A 19,450-nucleotide genomic window follows, 5' to 3' on the forward strand; every position below is an offset into this window, starting at 1 on the left:
AGCACACTGGGCAACTCTTATTAAATATTTACTTCTTATTTAGAGCGCATTTCAGCAAAGAGCAAAAGCTGGTTTTAAGAAACTATTCTGTGGGCTTTTGAAGGTTTCCCCGTGTGTGAAATATCAGTGTCATTAGGTAGATCGTAGTATATACCTTTATAATTACTTTTGGGAAAGAAGTAAAATGTGAAACTTCCAAATGTGAAATACCTTCTGGGGAGGTGAGATACTTCTTTTCTGAGGGTGGGATTTAACCCAGGAGCCCTGTGATGTTTCTCACGGGGCCGTTCCCTTTCAGGGTAGTTGAAGGACAGAGCAAGAACACATGTAAGTGCCCACAGCCAGCCTGACATGATGGTGATTCCCAGGGTCACTCTCATGGGGCACTGTCGGCTGGGGGACATGGGACTGCCTTGGGTGGGACTTGGAGCCACTCAGGGCACCAGATGCCAGAGCAGGGGTAGCTTTGTGAGAGCAATGTTAGAACGAAAGAAGCTCCGAACCCAGCTTGCCCCTCTGTGTATTTCTTTCAAGATAACAGTCTCTGATTGTTTCAATCCTAGCGTGTCTGCCTGGGAGTGCCAGAGGTGCCACAGAGCCTTCGTCTCTAGGTGCCTGCTCTCATTCACCACGGGCACGTGTGGGGTCAGTGGCAGGTTGCTTGCATTTGTCCTCTGCATCTGGAGGTCTCTTGGCCACTCTCTCCTTTCCTCCCTTTTCTGGCCTGGAGTCCAGGAGTGTGGCCTCCCTGGGACCCACAGGTCTCGAAAGCACTGTGCCCAGTCTGCAGTCAGGTGATTTTGTTTGGTTATTTGCTAAACATTTGTCAGACATCATAGCCGTGCAGTGGCATTGCCACTGAGGTTGGGACTGGAGTCTCATTCATCTCAGCGAGTCAGTGTGTGCTGTGCCTGCCTCAGAGAAGTGGCCATTGGAGTTCTTTTTGTTCATGATTAAACTCATTGTTCTTATAACCTTGGAAATACTTTTTCTCTTGGTTTGTGTCCATTTCAGGGAAATTGGTATGTAATATTCCATTAAAAATTCATTTTTGAAGAGCCTGTGAGTCGTCCTAGACTCCTCCGCTCCCTCTGCACACCACACACCCACACGACCTGCATCTCCCCCTGGCATCCTCGAGTCCCTGACCCCCACTGTGGCCAGGCCCTCGTCATCTGCCTGTGCTGTGGCCACAACCTCTGCCTGGCGCTCTTGCCTCCGGTCTTAGCTGCCCCAGCCCTTTACTCCCTCCTCCTGGGATGATCTTTGGAAACACAGCCCAGTCATCCCTGTTTAAGGTCCTGCCCTTGGGTTGGAGTCCAGCTCCCCCATCTGCCTCTCCTGCCTTTAGGACCATGGCTCCTGTGGCCTTTCCAGCCTCATTTCGCAGCACTGACCACTTGCACCTCGCTCCAGTTATGTTGAGCCTGTGGGGCCCAGAGCACAATGGGCTCTCTTGGGCCCCTGAGCCCAGAACGCTCCTCCCCGCCGTTCACCCAGACAGCCCCACCACCCGCACCTGGGAGCCTGGTTAGGCCCCGTTGGCATGTTCCTGCCACCCTTGTGTCTCACCACCGGGGCTGAGGCCCACCTGAGTTCACTCTGTGTCCCCTCCAGATGACATGGTCACCCTTTAGTGATGTTATCAGTTAATTGTCTGCCTTCCCCAGTAGGCGGTATGCTCTGGAGAAGCAGGTTGGCAATGGTGTCCTCAGTACCAAGCACACTGTGGATGTGATGGGAAGAGATGCTTGAGAGATGGGGGCCCTGACCTAGCTCATGGGTCAAGGACCCTCTTCCTGAGGAAGCTCCTGGAGCTGTCCTTTCCTGGAGCCCACTGTGTAACTGAACGCGTTGGGTTGTATCCGACGCAGCAGTCCGTCTCCTCCAGCCTGCCCTGACAGCCCTCAGAAGAGACACAGCTCCTAAATCCTGTGACTGTGCTAGCTTTCTGCCCTGTTATCTGGAGTCAAGGGCCTCTAGAACTGTAAACAGTCAGCTGGTGGGGAGGAGGAGGGAAGAACCCGTATCTGTGGCCCTCCCTGTGTGGCGGGCATGGGAATGGTGCTCTGGGTTAAAGCACTATCTCTTCCAGGTGGTATCTGTGCTGGAGGCTAGCTCGCCAGTTCTCTTTTCTTCTTGGAAAGAGACCTGGCTGCTTGTTTCTATAGCAGAAGGTGCATCTGGTGTAGGCAGGTCACGTGTGGGGTCTAGAGGGTAGCTGGTGTGGCTACCCCTGGAGACCTGCAGGTTTGCATTCAGCTCACCATCACTAAGTCACTCTAGCATCTTACTATAATTGTGTGACAAAAGTTCATTATGAAACCCCAGTTGTCAACCCTGGGAGTGTGTCAGATCCATCTAAGCACTGATGTGCTTTATCTGTGTTGATAGCAATAATTATAATATTTATATCATGGCAACCAAAATGTAAGTGACAGAAACTGAGCTAACACTAGCCTTAGCAAAGAAGGTGAGAATCTGGGCTTCTGTGCTGGGAAGACTGGCAGTGGAGCCTGGCCACAGCAAGCAAATGGCTCTTCTCATCTGAGTATACCTGAATCCCAGGGAAGGCTCTGATTGGTTAGGCCTGGGTCACGTGCCCACTCTATGGACAGGGAAGAGGTGAGAGGTGGTCCTTAGAGTAAGGGAGGGGGGCTTTTACTAAAAAAGGAGGAAGGAATGCTGAGCAGACTAAAACTATAGATGTCTGCCATTTGCTGAGTACTTACCTGCCAAGTTTGTGTTAAGCACCTCAGGGAAATGGGCCCAGGGAGGGTAGGTAAATTCTCTAGAGGCACACAGCTTAGAAGTGGCAGTGTCAGGATTTGCACCCATGATGCTGTTAAGACCCCATACTAGATCTTCTCTCCCATGGGGTCTTGCAGCTGGTTCATGGTGGGGCTGGCACTTCAACTTGAGTCCTGAGACCGCACTGGGTCCCTTTCCCTTACCCATGGCTGCTGCTCATGAGGAAACAGGAGGGTGGGATCTGTGCTCTCCAGGTCATTGAGTGTCCTGGGCACTGTGTGTGTCCTTGCCCTGGTACAGTGACGAGCCAGTGTCTGCTGTGTGTATGCAGGGAACTACAACCTCTCGAGCGTGCTGCCCAGCGCCCCTGACATGACGCAGTTTAAGCAGGGAGTGAGGTCCGTTGCTGGAAAACTCTCCGTCTTTGCTAATGGAGTCATGACTTCAATTCAGGTCAGTGAAACAGGGCAGCACTCACTGAGACAATGGTGGGTTCCTGGTTTTGAAAATGAGATTTCGGCCACTCTTCAATTGCTGGAAAATTAGATTGTGTATTAGTGATTTATATGTTTGCTACAGTATAACCCAGGACATTATGAAAACCAGAAATTATAATTCTATATTTGTTTAAAATTTTCAAATTTGTGACCCTAGGGGAATTGTTACAGGAATTGTCATGATCATTATCCAGTTTTTTCCTAGATTAGAACAGAGAAATATTAAGAAAATAAAATTATTCATAATCTCACCTCAGAGGGATAACTTCTGTAAATATTTTGGTATATTTTATGAAAGTTCTAGATTTCTATGCATGTCTTTCTTTTTTTTTTTTTTTTTTTTTTAAAGATGACCGGTAAGGGGATCTTAACCCTTGACTTGGTCTTGTCAGCACCACGCTCAGCCAGTGAGCGAACCAGCCATCCCTATATAGGATCCGAACCCGTGCCCTTGGTGTTATCAGCACCACACTCTCCCGAGTGAGCCACGGGCCGGCCCTCTATGCATGTCTTTCTTTTTTTTTTTTTTTTTCTTAAAGATGACCGGTACGGGGATCTTAACCCTTGACTTGGTCTTGTCAGCACCACGCTCAGCCAGTGAGCGAACCAGCCATCCCTATATAGGATCCGAACCCGTGCCCTTGGTGTTATCAGCACCACACTCTCCCGAGTGAGCCACGGGCCGGCCCTCTATGCATGTCTTTCTATGCATATCTTTTTTAAAATTAAAAATATATTATATTGTGTATATGGTTTTATATCCTGCTTTTCTCTGTGTTATGAACATTTCCATGTAATTAAAAATTCTTCAGAAGCCACATCCTCTTGAGTGAAAATACATACAATTTATTTAACTATTCCCCAAGTTGGATATTTAGATTGTATTTCAATCTTTTAAATAAGCAAGGATGGATATATACTTGTATATAACAATAAGGCCATCTCTGATTATATGAAAGGCTTATTTCTTGAACCTTCTTGTTTACGTCAAGTTATTTTAGAAGGATTCTATTATTAATGTGAAGCATGGCTCAGGGAGTGGGACCTGATCAGCACGGACTCTGTTGCCTCTAAAGGAGGTTCCAGGGCTGGCCAGTGAGCTCAGTTGGTTGGAGCACAGCCCTCTAACACCAAAGCCACGGGTTCAGATCCCCATACCAGCCAGCTGCCAAAAAATGCAAAAAACAAAAAACAGATAAATAAAGGAGGTTCCTGGTCCCCAGGCAGACACTGCCCTGGCTCCAGGTTGGAGGGTGTGGAGACGCTTGCCTACTGTGGAGAATTCCCTTCAGCCCGAGACTGTGGGTATCGCTGTTTTCACTGCTGTTAACACGATTTTCCTTTTTCTTGGCCCTTTAGTTAGAATTCAGAGCTCTTCCATGTCCCTTAGGTCAGCTGAGCCCACATCAGTCCTTCCAAGTAGGTGACATCCGTATTTTATAGATGATCAGCCCTGTTTTATAGATTTCTCCCTTCCATATCCACATTCTACAGGTGAAGAAACAGGCACAGAGAGGTTAAGGTAGTTCTGCAAGATCAACAGCTAAACTAAAATGTCAGCGTTTCAGAGTCCAAATGTTTTCCTCTGTCCTCCCCATTGCACTTTCTTCCCAGAGGCCTTTGGCCTCCCACCTCTGTGCACCAGAGACTTTGCTCCCTGCCCAGTCCTTACCACAGCCCGGGGAGCTGCTGAGGCCATGGGTGCTGGGGGCAGGATGTGAATCTGAGTAGGTTTCCAGAGCCCACGCAGTGTCCTCAGCCTCGGGAAGCTGCAGTGGAGCCTGTTCCCAGTTATCCGCATCCGTGGGAGGCAGCAATGTGTCAGATGCCAGGTGCTGGGTGCCCGTGTTCATCGCAATGTTGGTTTCGGTAATGCTGACCATGCAGTGTGCGTGAAGGAGGGGTTGATGCTGAGTATTTGTGAACTTTCACTTTGGTTCTCTTTTTAGGATCGCTATGGTTCTTAATATTGACATCATGATGTACGTTTCCTGGAGAAGTTTTTCTTTAGATGAATCAGTGACCATCACAGGCTGCCATGAAGACCAGACGATTTTGCAGATTGTTTTGCTACTTTTTCACATGGTATATATACATTTCTGTTTTTTAATATTGTTTTTGAGAAATTGTTGTCTTTGATGTAGTAGAAGCTTCACTGTCATTTCTGTTTCACGTTACTCTTGCGCGTGCCCTCCTTTGAGCATACCCACGCATGTGCTTGCTTTATTTTCTTGGAATCTTTAGTTTCAACAGCTGGGGCCTGGAGACACCGGCTCCTCCCACCTCTCTGTGGCTGAGAGCCTTCATGTGGGGGAGCAGGGCGGTCTCCTCGTGGCTTCTCGGCCAAGGGCTACCAGAACCAGCTCAGGCTAGATGCGCCTGGAGGAGGACTTTCACAGCACACACATTTCATTAAAAAGGGAGCAAAGAATGAAAACAAAAGGCCAAAAATGCCTAGTGTTTAATTTGACAGATTGCTTCATTTACATTTCCACGCAGTAAGGTGATTTCAAAACAATGTTTAAAGTCATCTGTCCGTTTGTAACTTGATTATTTTGTATGATCTGTAAAATTAAAAATATTTTTCAGTGAGTGCTTTTAACAAGCCTAAGCTTCCACATTGCCAAGGGAATGATTTTTATCTTTTTGACAAGGTGTGGCTGTTTGAATTTATGAGAAATGTAAGATGAGAACTCCCTAAGTGCGTTTATAAATCAATATGGTATGTAGAATTAAAATAGAATAAGGTAAGAAGATACAGCTACAGAAAACAGTTCAGTGTATGAGAAAATAGTAATTGTAATTGGGTAGTTTTGTTAATATTTTTTATCTTAATCTTAGTTTTCAAAAAATTATAGAATGTGTATAAATGAATAAAGAAAAATAATTTGGCTGTGTTTTAGACAGCATTAAAATATATTGTTCAGAACAGTAAAATATAGGGCCGGCCCGTGGCTCACTCGGGAGAGTGCGGTGCTGATAACACCAAGGCCCCGGGTTCGGATCCCACATAGGGATGGCCGGTTCGCTCACTGGCTGAGCGTGGGGCTGACAACACCAAGTCAAGGGGTAAGATCCCCTTACCGGTCATCTTTTAAAAAAAAAAAAAAAGAACAGTAAAATATAGGGCCGGCCCGTGGCTCACTCGGGAGAGTGCGGTGCTGATAACACCAAGGCCCCGGGTTCGGATCCCACATAGGGATGGCCGGTTCGCTCACTGGCTGAGCGTGGGGCTGACAACACCAAGTCAAGGGGTAAGATCCCCTTACCGGTCATCTTTTAAAAAAAAAAAAAAAAAAAAAAGAACAGTAAAATATATTTGAAATCTGATGAACCAAAAATGTGGTTTCAAATGAATATTTTGTGAATCTTTCTTAAAAGCTAAGTAGACTTCTAAGTATAATAAACAGTTGCAGCAGATCACGTTGCCTACAGTTTTTACAAAAGCTTTTGTAATAAATCATTGTAAATCAGGTCTTATGGTGTAACGCTGATGTACAGTTGAATTATGATGTAATTCCCTGTGGATCTGTTTTCTATGCGTGTTTGGGTCCTGATGTGCAGTTGTCATTAACTGGATGTTGTTCATAGCACGGTAGCAAAGTGGGGTGTGCTTGTTGAAAACGAGGGTGTGCAGGTCAATCTCTGGGAAAGGAGGCTGCTGTAACAAGACACCACAGACTGGGCGGCTTAAACAACAGACATTTATTTTCTCACAGTCCTAGAAGCTGGAAGCCCAAGAGTACGGTGCCGGCAGGGTTGGTTTCTGCTGAGGCTTTTCTTCTTGGCTTGGAGACAGTCATCTCTCACAGGGCCATTCCTCCATGTGTGTGCAAGAGGGGAAGAGAGAACTCTGGTGTCTCTTCCTACAAGAACACCAGGCCTATTTGACTAGGGCTGCACCCTCATGACCTCGTTAAACCTGAATTACCTCCTTAAAGGCCCATCTCCAAATAACGGTCACATTGAGTGTTAGGGCTTTAATGTTTAAATTTGGGTGGTGATGGCAACACAGTCCATTCATAAGTGTCTCCAGGAAATTCCCACACTGGGTTAGCCCTGCTCCAAGCCAGGGTCCGGACTCAGCCCATTGCCCTGTTCTTCCCTCTCCCAGCAACTCTCCAAGCAGGTTATATTCCCATTTTACAGAGGGAGACTCTGCCCTAGATTGCTCCCTATAACTCTAAGGGTGCTTTCCCCCATCATTGGACTTCCTCACACCCCAGGCCTCTGTAGGACAGCTTTCTAAAATTCCCAAACAACATTCTCAGGGCCCGGCATCCCCAGGAGAGGAAGCTGGGCTACGTGCTGTGCCGTGCAGGGCTGGCAGCCGCACAATTCCCCTAACAGGTTCATTCCCCAGGAGTGTGTGCAGGAGTGTGTGTGTGCTGTGGATTTAGTTTGTGTTCTTGATTTGTTTATTGTTGGGCCTTGATGTTTTATTTTGTTTTGTAATTATTTTGCATGAGTGCTTCATAGATTAAAGGTGTTAGTTAATATTTGTCTAATGAGACACATTTTGGATCTATTGAATAAAAAAGAAAACGTTTATAGGACAATCCAAGGACCTGGTGGAAACCTGCAAAGACTGGGCTGAGGGGTGAGGTCAGGATGCTTTGCAGAGGCATTTATTGCACTTTTGTTCTTGAGAGCAAAGCCAGTAGGGGCTGGATGATGTTTCCGAGCCTGTGTGCCAAAGGGAGAGCAGACGGTGGGGCGGGGGTTCTGTCTTCTGTGGCCTTTCCCAGGAACAAATTCTCTTTTACATTGCAGCTTTCTTTATTTGGCAGTTGGCCAGTAAGGGGACTAAACCCTTGACCTTGGTGTTATCAGCACCACGCTTTGACCAGCTGAGCTAACCGGCCAGCCCTTACAATGCAGTGTTTTTAATCACCTCAAAGAGCTGTTGGGAATGTAGGTAAATAGATGTAAATAGGGATGTGGGTGCTGCCCGGAGAGGGGCTTCCCTGTGAGCTTTAACCCAGCAGTGATCGCAGGTGCTCCTGGAAGGAGACAGCAGAGGCCAGGCCTCCAGCTCCTGGAGCAACTGAGGTCCCTCAACTGGGGCAGCAGAGCCAGAGGGAGGAAGCTCCAGCCCAGGCGCCCCTCCCACCAGGACCTCAGCCCCAGTACTAGACTCCCCCTCCTGGCTCACACAGCTGGGACACACAGACACACTGCAGACCGACCCTGGCTACACACCTGCTGCACCCACCCTCGCCCACCTTGCCCTTCTAGATGCTCAGGCTGCAGATCTGTGGTCAGATGTGGACCTCCCCACACCCAGATCACTGTCAGGAAGTCCTGTGGGCACCCCCTTTGGAGGGCATCCAGAGTCCGGCCATAGCTCGCACACCACCAAGCTCTCACTGCAAGCCAGAGGGTCAGGCACGTCACTTCCAAAACCCTCCAGGGGCCCCATTCAGAGCATGCTCTGAGGTCCTGGCTGTGGCCTCAAACCCTGCAGGACCAGCTCTCCTGCTTCCTACCTCTCCCTGGCCAACTCCAAAACCCTCCAGGGGCCCCATTCAGAGCATGCTCTGAGGTCCTGTCTGTGGCCTCAAACCCTGCAGGACCAGCTCTCCTGCTTCCTACCTCTCCCTGGCCAACTCCACTGTGCCCACACTGGCCTGGGCATCCTCAAGGCCAGGTGACTACAATCATGTAGTGGCCCTGATGTCCCTTTTAAAAATGGCGACCCTCCCCTGGGCACTTCTGACCTCCCAAACCTGCTCTGTTTTTCCTTTCTGGGAACATTTAGTGCCTTCTCCTCCCACTCAGTCCCAGGCTCTGTTCACTGGCTGTTGTTCCCCCTGCCCCGCTAGAATGTAGGCGCCCTTGGGACAGGGTTGTTTGTCCCTCTTGCACACTGATGTCACCCCCATGCCTAGAAGGGTGCTGGCACACAGTCGGGCCTCAGTGAATAATTCGGGTGAAGGGATTTTGCCCTCCCTCCACCTTGGGGAGGGTGATGCACAGGATGGCAGGAGAGGTCTCTGGAGCCTGAGAGGAAGGAGCAGGTGGCAACGTCAACCCCTTCACTCCTGTTCAGATGCTTTTTGCAGGTGTCTCTTTCACCACCACACTCGTTTTGGTTTGTTAACATCCCTTTCCCTGTCCCCACCCTGCCCTTGGCACCCATGGACATCTAGTGCTGCAAAAAGCAGGTGGCTCATGTGGGTGGACAAGTGACAACCTCGCAAGGTACATGTTGTGGTGGGAGGTGGCCACAGGGGTTGAGGACTCAGCCCAGCTTTGGGTTCTGGTTCTGCCACTGGGACTGGGTGGCTGTGACCTCCCAGGGTCAGTCGCCAAGGACCCAGCCCTGCCCCTGCGCTGCTGCTGCTGCGCTTGGAAAGGGGCGGGCTTGCTCCACTCTGCCCTGCACCGAGAACCGCTCCGTGCCACTCTCAGGGTCACTCGCCCGACCGACCACTGTTTGCACTGTGTCCTGGGATCAATTTACAAAGGGCCATGTGCGTTCTCCTCCCTTCCATTCCATTTATGCTCTTCTATTTGCAGTTCTTATCTTCCTGCCCACCGGGCCCTTTGTCCTGCCCAAAACAAGAGCGGTGGCAGCAAGGCCAGCTGTGGGACCAGCACAGATGCACGGACAGGCACACAGATGTCAGGAGTCTCTCTGGCTCCCTCTGCCTGGTGTCTGTGCTGGTCCCACTGAGGCAGCCGGGGTTGTGCTGCCCAGTCTGGCTGAGAACCCCACCTATGCCCCAGGCCTGGTGCTGACCCCTGGGCTCTGGGAGGCCCCGCTCAGGCTCCCAGGCCCTCTCGCACCCGTGCCCTTCCTCCTTGCCCCGTGGTTAGCTGTGCCACACACTGCACACATGGGCGCTGCGAGGGCAGGCACGGCCTCGTGCAGCAGGCTCGGGTGGCGCTCTGGCCCTGCTGGGGAGTCACTCATTTGTCCAGGCACCCATTTGTCCAGTGATGTTGAAGCATCACTGCTAGCCACCCGAGTCGAGCTCTGCATGTTCCCATGGGGACACATCTCCCTCAAACAGTCACCACAACCCAACATGTCCAGGCTGCCTCCTTCCTCACCTCCTCTCCCCACGCCAATTGGTCTCCCCATGCCAGGGTAAGAGCCAGTGCCAGCCCGCCCCACCTGGCCCCCCGAGCTGCCCGGGTCACTGTTGCTGGCCCTCACCTTCCACGTGCAAACAGCCAATGGGGCTGCAGCTTTTCCCTCCTGAGTGTCCCCAATTCCATGGTCTCCACCTGACTCAAACCACTGCCATCACAGGCTGGGAAGACTCTCCAGCCCCCAAGGGTCCCTTCCTCCAGCCGCCCCCCCATCTCTTGCAGGCAGTGGCCTTGTACCAGCACACTTGGCTTTGGTCTGTCCTCACCGTGGCCCAGGGACCCCGAGGGTCTCTGCTCACCCTCCGCCCCGTGCTGCCTGCAGGCCCCAGCACAGATGAGCTCTGTTGCTCCCCGAGCCTCCAAGGGCCTCTGCCTGGGGGTAGCCTGCAGGTGAACAGGCTCCTGAGGCTGTGACAGTCTCACCGCTCCAAGCACAGATGAGCTCTGTTGCTCCCCGAGCCTCCAAGGGCGTCTGCCTGGGGGTAGCCTGCAGGTGAACAGGCTCCTGAGGCTGTGACAGTCTCACCGCTCCATCCTTTGAATGGAGAGGACAGCAGCACCCACCACCGCAGCTGCAGGTCTGTTGGGAGGAGCCACTTGCCCTGCAGGGTGCCCGGCACGCAGGAGGCAGGCGGTTGCAGCCCTGGAGCGACAGCCCCGCAGGCAGGTAAGCATCGTCCAAGGGGCTTCATGAAGGAAGCAGCACCGAGTGTGCCCCCAGTATGCTCAAGTTACACTCTAGCTAATAGCAGCGGAGGGAGGGGCACCTGTCCAGTGCCTCCCAGTATGACACTCTGTCACTACAGCAACTTCATTCATTCATTCACTCATTCAAGCTCTCACACGCACATCCAACATCCGTGTGGCCACCAGTCAGCGCCCCAGCAGGCTCCCTCGTGCCCCTCTCCATCCCCTCAGTGGGGCAGCCACTCAGACTGCTGTCCTGCCACTTCATGTTCCTCAGGCTTTGGAGGGGGGCTCTGGTGGGTCCAAGCATGGCCCCATCCCCCTCTCTGGCTTTGGTCTAGCAGGTCTGAGGGGCGTTGGGATGGCCCAACACCTGCTGAGCAGGGGTCCTTTCTGGAGGCTCTGGGAATGAATCTGCATCCCAGTTCATTCAGGTCATTGGCAGAATCTGGTTCCTAGCAGTTGTAGGACTGAAGTCCCATTTTCTTGCTGGCTATCAGCCAGGGGCCACCCCTAGCAACCAGAGGCCTTGTCTGGTCCTTGCACGTGGGCCCTGAGTCTCAGAGCAGCAGTGGCAGGTGGAATCCTCACCCTCGGAAGCTCTCTGGCTTCCCCTCCAGCTGTCTCTCTCTTCTGCTTCCAGCCAGAGCAAGTGTTTCTCTGCTTCTGAGGCCTACCCAGATAATGTAGGACAAACTCCGAGTGCAGGAAACACACACTCTGCTTTCCCTGCTGTCTCACCACAGACGACATCAACACAGACAACAGACTTCTGTGACCAAATGGGTAAGGATTTCCCCACACACCAGCAAATAAGCAATTCTGCAGCAGATCAATTCCAACACTGTCAACTGCAGATAGGGTGAGATCCCACAAGTGAAGGGCTCAGTCCCCAAGGCTGCCCCCACTTCAGATGTCAGTTGCAAGTTCAGGCCTTAGGAACTTCTGACCGACCAGCTGTAAATTGGGGTTCCTGTGACCCCTTCTTCAGATTTGTTTGCTAGCACAGCTTACGGAACTCAGGGAAACACATACTTAGGTTTACCAGTTTATTATAAACGATATTACAAGGGATACAGATGAAGAGATGCCTGGGGCAAGGTGTGGGGGGAAGGCTCATGGAGCTTCCGTGGCCTCCCCAGGAGCACCCCCCTTCAGGAAACTACACGTGTTTGGCTCTCCAGAAGCTCATCCAAACACAGTCCTTTTGAGTTTTTATGGAGCTCTATCATATAGGCATGATTGATTGATTAATCACTGGCCATTAGGGATCAACTTAACATTCAGTCCCTCTCCCCTCCCCGGACATTGGGGGTTGGGACTGCTTTGGCCTTTCTACCAGCCCCCATCCTGAAACTACCTGGGGGCTGCCAACCATCAGCCGACTCATTAGAATTAAAAAAGAGACACTGGGCCGAGCCTGTGGCGCACTCGGGAGAGTGCAGCGCTGGGAGCACAGCAGCGCTCCCGCCGCGGGTTCGGATCCTATATAGGGATGACCGGTGTGCTCACAGCGCTCACTGGCTGAGCGCGGTGCGGCCGGTCTCAAAAAGGACCAAAAAAAAAAAAAAAGAGAGAGAGAGACACTCTGGAGATTCTAAGAACTCTAGGATTTGTGCGTCAGAAAAGGGACAGGAACATGGACGAAGACCAAATATATACTGTTTTTCAGAATATCACAATCTCCTTCCCTATTTTAAAATCCATAACCTTAATTACACGTGCAAAATTTCTTTTGTCTTTGAACCTTGTTACTGAAACCCCAAAGGTCTGTTCGCTCACCACTCAACCAAGAATCAAGAGACAAGGGTTGGCGTAAGAAAGGGTGGCCTTTAATCAGGAAGCTGGCAGCCTGGGGAGATGGGGGGCTTAGGTCTCAAAGACCATCTCTGCCTCTCCCAGGTTTGCCAAAGGGTTTTATAGGGGTCTGTGGTGGAACGCTGATTCATGGTGACCAGGGGGACATGCACACATGCTTAAGTGTTTCAGATAATCATCAAGGAACTTCCCTGGTGGGAGCTGACCAACGTCACACTTCATTCTCCATGGGCTCAGATCCTGCTATTCTCAAATAAGATCAGGTTAGTAAGCTAGTAAAGAATAGCCATCTGGGTTAATAATTTTTCTCTAATTGTTTGTGTACAATGTGAGAGGAAGAGTCATTGTGTTCTGGCAATTAGCTGCAGACTATGTGGTTTGGGTTACAGGAGAGAACAAGTTTGCAAATTCAAAGGCTTAACAAAATGGAGTCACTTCTGTTCAGGCTGTTACAACCTAACTTCTTCACAGGTTCCAGAGATTAGGGCATGGACTTATTTGGGGGCTATTCTGCAAGACCCCTGGCTCCCAGAATGCTGCCTCCTATGCAGGGCCTGGTAATATCCTTCTCTGCTAGTCTGAGCAACCCAAGAAGAAAGACCCAAAGACATGACATCATCAGTTCCCCCAGTAAAACAGTGCACTGGTCCTCTTGACAGTGAGTCCCACGACCAATGAGCCCCACTTACAGGCACAGAATATCCAAGCAGCTGTTTGGTGCCTCTCTCTTAAATATGAGCAGACAGCCAAGGATTACCAGACGTTTGAGAAGAGCATATAATATGAAAAATGAACACCAGACAATCATAAACAGGGCAATTCAGAGAGAAAAGATTATTCAGGAGATTTTTTTTTTTTTTAATTATAATTAGAATCCTCAGGGAGATAGGAGAAAAGATATTGCACCTATTAAACAAAAACTGGACTCTATAAAATAAAACAATTGGACAGCAAGAAAGAGCTCTTGTAAATTAAAAATATAGCAGTATGAAATGAAGTCCAGCTCAAGAGAAGGGTAGAAAAAGATGACAGAGGACTGGCTGGTTCGCTTAGTTGCTTAGGGCAAGGTGCTGATAGCACCAAGGTCCAGGGTTTGATCCTTCTACCAACCAGCCACCAAAAAGAAAAGAAAAGAAAAAGATGACAGAGTCTTCCAGAAAGCAGAACAAAAAGTCAGAGTTGAAAAGGAGGAGATGATAAAAGATCAAAGCAATTAGAGAACAGATGCAGGGGGTCTAACCTGCATTTGTAATAACAATATTGGGTTATTCAGGGTTGCAGAAAGAGAGAACAGAAAAAATGGAGGGGAGGAAATCATTGCAGAAACAATTCAAGAAGATTCCCTACAAATGAAAGACATGAGGACTCAGGGCCATGGGCACCTCACCGTAAAATTTCAAAAGACCAAGAGAAGGACAATACAGAGAGGAGAAAAATCAGGTTTCACACAAAGGGCTAGAAATGAGAATGATCTCAGGCTTCTCAATGGCAGTGCTGGAAGCTGGGGGACCCTGGAGCTCGACCGCAAAATCCTGCCAGAAGATTACTTCCATCCCAGAACCCTATGCTCTGCCAAATGATCAGTGACATGTGAGAATAAAGTCACTGTTCAGTCACCCAAGATCCCAAAGATCTACTTCCAAAGCCCCTTTCTCAAGAAGGTCATGCAGGGTGTGCAAGACTCGAAGAGGAAGATCGGGGACCTGGAAGCGGGACTCAACCAATAGCAGACAGTGGACACCCAGTGACAGTGACCAGGGCAGACGAGGACACAAAACAAGATCAACTCCAGGGAAAACCAAGAAATCAAGGTTGCTTCATGCCTCAGTGTGAGCAGCATTCACTTAGCAGTGCAAACACTGAATGTTGATCTAACCAAAATCATGATGGGACGAGGGGTAGATTCAAGGTCGTGTGTGCAAAGAGAATAAACTTCACTTCTAGGTGGGAAGTCAGGAGGCACTGTCGACCACCGAAGAATCAAGAAGTGTCATCTGAGCACGTGATTTAAGGATACGGAGGTAAATGGGAGAAGAATGGACATAAACACTGAAACAATAAAACGTACAGGGACACAAGCCAAGGGTGAGGGAATGGCGGGCTGTTTCCTAACAGACGTATAAATCACTTGCGTCCTCAAGCCACACCCATGTGTAATTGGTTGAGTGCATGGGGGCGAGGGGACTTCAGACATGAGTCCCACCCAGGAGGGGTGAGTCTGCAGGGGACACATTGGACAGAGAGGCACACGGGACAGTGAGGGCTCGGCAAGCATGGGGAAGGGTCCCTCAGCTCCCCCTGGGATGTGGGCAGGGCGGGGGGGCTCGTGGTCTGCAAGACCAGTGGCTATCCAGGGGGAAAAGAGGAAATTCCACCAGAGGGTCAGCAGGAGCCAGAAACAGAGTGGGGCATTCCTGGTAAAGTGGCAGGGGTGGTGGGGAGGGATGGGCAGTGAGGCCACTGCTGTCATTTGTTGGGCATTTACAATTTGTCAGACATGGTCTTGTGTAAGTTAAGGTTTGTGTTCAGTTGCTGGTAACAGAGAGCCCAAATCAGCATCCATGTACAGAAGGGTTTTCTCCCCTTCACATCAAAGCATCTGGAGGTCAGCACATCTGCCAACTTCACGGCATGACCTTCAACCACATGCTCTCAAGATGGCTGCCCTAGCTCCAGCCATCAAGTTTGCATTCCAGGCTTTTTTGCTCACATCTTTTTTTCTTTCTCTCTCACATATTAATGGCCAGAAATTGTCACAGGTCCAGTCTGAGCTGAGGGGTAGGTCAGGAAATGTTGTTGTATAGCTGTCTACATTACCCTTCCAGGAGAAATAAGGTTCTGTTAGTAAAGAACAGGCAAGCAGATGTTGGGCATGTGACCTCCACCGCAGGTGTAAAGTGCTGCAGACACACAATCTTGTGTAATGTGCACAGTAATTTTGAGGGGGTAATGTTGAAGTTTCCATCTTATAAATGAGAAAACTGAGGTCCCCAGCTATTAAGGAGCTTGCTCACAGTCACACAGATCACCCAGTGCCAGGCCCAGACTCTGCCTTGACCAGTCCAGAAGCAGCCTCACTCAGGGCCTCCCTCCCTCCTGGTCTTCTCCTGGGCTTGGGGCTGAGCCGAGCTGGCTCCGGGCCATAGGCCATTGTTTCTTGGAGCCTCCACCCAGAACTCAGCTCTTGGGGACCTGAGGAGCCCACTGTTTGCGTGGCTGTATGGGGTGTGACGCAGCCACACCTGCAACAAGATGCCAGTGGCTTTAGAACCCCCCTCCCCCCCGTTGGCTCTGTCCGCTTCCTCTGGGTTCGCCACCGCCTCCTTGTCGGGCCTTCTCTGGCCCTTTCCTGCCTGCTGGAAGGGATCTGAGCACCTCCCCGTTGTTTCTCAAACTGAAACTGAAGCCTAATGAAAGGGTTTATCCAGGGTCAAGGTGCAAAGCCAGGTCTCCCAGCTTTTCCTGGGGAAAATTCTGTTTCCAGGAACCTCTCATAGCTGCTGGGAGGCCAGGTCAGCGGGGCCAGATTGCGAGGGAGAGGATTAAAGGGCGGGAGAGGCATGTGGCTTCATCTCAGGCCCCTGGGAGGCCTGGAGGGATCAGAGGGTGGTGGGTGACAAGCCCGACCTGGCTGGACGGAGGAGGTGTGCCAGGGGAGGAGGAGCCCAAAGCTGGACAGAGGGCAAGAAAAGAGAAAGGAGAGGTTTGGAACGAACCTCTGGGTTCCAGGACTTACACCAGGGGCACCTCAGGCCTTTGGCCTCCGACTGAGAATCCCACCATCAGTTTCCCTGGTTCTGAGGCTTCCAGATTTTAACTGAGCCAAGCTACTGATAGAGCATCGCAAATATTAGCTTAGCACAAGGGCAGCCATGTTAGAGCTTAATGCTGGAGGAAGAGCTGTGCTTGAACAATGAACAGTCACTGCTGTTGGTAGGAGGGATAAAGCAAGGCCACAGCCCAGCAGCTTGCAAAACGAACAGTCCTGTTTGAAGTCACAGGTGTTCTGGAAGGTGATAAGGCCAGAGCCGAAAGTCTGACTCCAGGCTCGACAGGACGGAGCCGAGGATGGAGACTAAGACATGCTGATCTGCACAGTCACCGACCCCATCCCTGCTGCATTTTCCAATGCGTCTCCCCCTTTGTCCTTTTGTCTTACGTAACCACGCCCCCAGAGCCCTAAAGCTCTGGGACAGTTGTAGTTCCGCCGTCTCCCCAGACATCTGATGATGAACTTCCTGCCTCGCACCAATATTTGGGACTGATGAGCCTTTTGTTCCTGAGCGGAGAGCAGCCGGACTTCGGGCACCAGTAATACTACCAGAGTGCAGTTTGCAGACAGCCCAGTGTGGGACGTCTCCGCCTTCAGAATTGCATAAACTATAAAAGAAGTTTTGGAAGATTGTAGAGGAGAAAAATTCACAAATTTCACCTTAATAACCTACATTAAAAATAGACAGAATAGGCCGGCCCGTGGCTCACTCGGGAGAGTGCGGTGCTGATAACACCAAGGCCGCGGGTTCGGATCCCATATAGGGATGGCTGGTTGGCTCACTGGGTGAGCGTGGTGCTGACAACACCAAGCCAAGGGTTGAGATCCCCTTACCGGTCATCTTTAAAAAAAAAAAAAAAAAAAAATAGAATGATGGTGAATCATGATAGAAATTTGCGCACTCATTTTTTGTGTGATTTAAGGAGCTGTTCACCCTCAGGGTAACTGCTGATGAAGAACATGTAGGGTAATTCGCAGCAACGTGGAGGGACTTAGACAAAACTATATTCAGTGAAATAAGGCAGGCACAGAAAGAAATACCGCGTGTTCTCACTGATTTGAGGTAGCTAATAAAAATAAAGAAGAAAATAAACAAATGAACGGGGTGGAGGGAGGTGGGGAAAGAAGACACAAAATCACAACAATTCTTTGATTTTGTTAAGACAAGTGAACAGATATGATGTTGATGGGGGGAGGGGAAGGGGTAGGGAGGAAAAGGAGGAATTGGTAAAGGGACACGAAAATCAACTATATTGTATATTGAAAAAAAAAAAGAACACGTAGGGTAATCTTTCCACACTGCGACCATTACTCATGGGCAGAAGTCAAGTTTTGCCTGTAGAAGTTGCAGGGGCCCCTTGTTTCTTTTTCTCACTTTTCTAGTGTCTCCTTTGTTAATAGGCTAGGTTCCCTCAACTTGTCCATCAAATGTGCATGAAAACATAAAAGGAATTGAAAAGCGAGGCCTAGGGCCGGCCCGTGGCTCACTGGGGAGAGTGCGGTGCTGATGACACCAAGGCCACAGGTTCGGATCCTATATAGGGATGGCCGGTTCGCTCACTAGCTGAGCACGGTGTTGACAACACCAAGCCAAGGATTGAGATCCACTTACCGGTCATCTTTTTAAAAAAAAAAAAAGAAAGAAAGAAAAAAGAAAAGCGAGGCCTAGTGTGCTAGTATGATTAGGCATGTTGTTTCATTTCTTTTTCCTTTCCCCCTTTTTGGTGTTTAATAATAATAACACATTTACTTTTTTCTAATACTTGGCACTTTTTTGCATCCCTTTGCATCTGTTATCTCACGTGATGGTTAATTTTTATGTGTCAAATTGGCGAGGCTTTTGTGCCGTCGTTTTGTCAAGCAGTGATCTAGATGTTGCTGTGAAGATACTCTTAGATGGAATTAACACGTAAATCAGCAGACTTTAAATAAAGCAGATGGCCCCGTAATGCGGTGCGCCTCATCCAGTCAGCTGAAGGTCTTAAGATCAAAGACTGAGGTCCCTCAGAGAGAGGGGAGTCCTGCCTTCAGAATGCCTGTGGCCTCAAGACTGCATCCTCAACTTTTGCAGAAATGTCCAGCCTGCCGTTCTGCCCTGCAGATTTCAGACGTACCAGCCCCTGCGACGTGTGACAAATTCCTCAAGATAACTCTGTCTGTCTCTATCTCTGTTGTCTATCAGTTGTTCTGGAGAACCCGGACTCACAGAGCTCACTTAGCACCACTGTCTCAGAAAGGTAACAGCGTGCCCTTTTGAGACAGAAGGCTCTAGGGCTTGGGCCGGCCCGTGGCTCACTCGGGAGAGTGTGGTGCTGATAACACCAAGGCCACGGGTTCAGATCCCTGTATAGGGATGGCCGGTTCGCTCACTTGGGAGAGCGTGGTGCTGACAACATCAAGTCAAGGGTTAAGATCCCCTCACCGGTCACAAAAAAGACAAAAAGAAAAAAGAAATTAGAAATTTATCTTGAAGCTATTGGGGCATGGGTTGTAATGAAAGGATTTTAAGCATGGGGGTGACCTATAAAAATCTGCATTTGGAAAAGTTTACTCAAAAAAAGGTATGTTTGCACAGTGATCTCTAGATTACAAAATGCTTCTGTATGAATCTGTGTGTTGGAGCAGTCTTATTGTCCCCCAATAGCTGTAGTACCTGTTCTCCCCTTCTTCTCTGGCAATAGAACCCCTGATTTTTATTGCTGAGCATCTGGCTGCCCAAAATAAAGACAACTATTTCCCAGATCCTATTGCATGACTAAGTTCTGGTCAATGGGATGTAAGTAGAAATGGTGAAGGCCAAACCCTCCTTCTTCCTACTTGCTGG

At 49.7% G+C, this 19,450-nt stretch overlaps 1 protein-coding gene and 1 non-coding gene across 2 annotated transcripts in view; one reads left to right on the forward strand and one right to left on the reverse strand.

The window, feature by feature from the left end:
* Positions 1 to 5,866, forward strand: part of ARFGAP3 (ADP-ribosylation factor GTPase activating protein 3) — a 49,831-nt gene extending 43,965 nt beyond the window's left edge. Inside the window, exons 14-15 of the mRNA XM_008580002.1 lie at positions 3,083 to 3,204; positions 5,198 to 5,866. Of these exons, the coding sequence (XP_008578224.1) occupies positions 3,083 to 3,204; positions 5,198 to 5,215 (140 nt within the window). The 3' untranslated portion in view covers positions 5,216 to 5,866. The remainder of the gene's footprint in view (positions 1 to 3,082; positions 3,205 to 5,197) is intronic.
* A 2,173-nt stretch (positions 5,867 to 8,039) lies between these two features.
* On the reverse strand, positions 8,040 to 8,113 carry TRNAI-GAU. The gene has a single exon. It is a non-coding gene; the product is annotated as a tRNA-Ile (tRNA).
* Between the last annotated feature and the right edge of the window lie 11,337 nt (positions 8,114 to 19,450).

The sequence above is a fragment of the Galeopterus variegatus genome, unplaced genomic scaffold, assembly GCF_000696425.1.
Source record: "Galeopterus variegatus unplaced genomic scaffold, G_variegatus-3.0.2 Scaffold2000, whole genome shotgun sequence".
Lineage (NCBI taxonomy): Eukaryota > Metazoa > Chordata > Mammalia > Dermoptera > Cynocephalidae > Galeopterus > Galeopterus variegatus.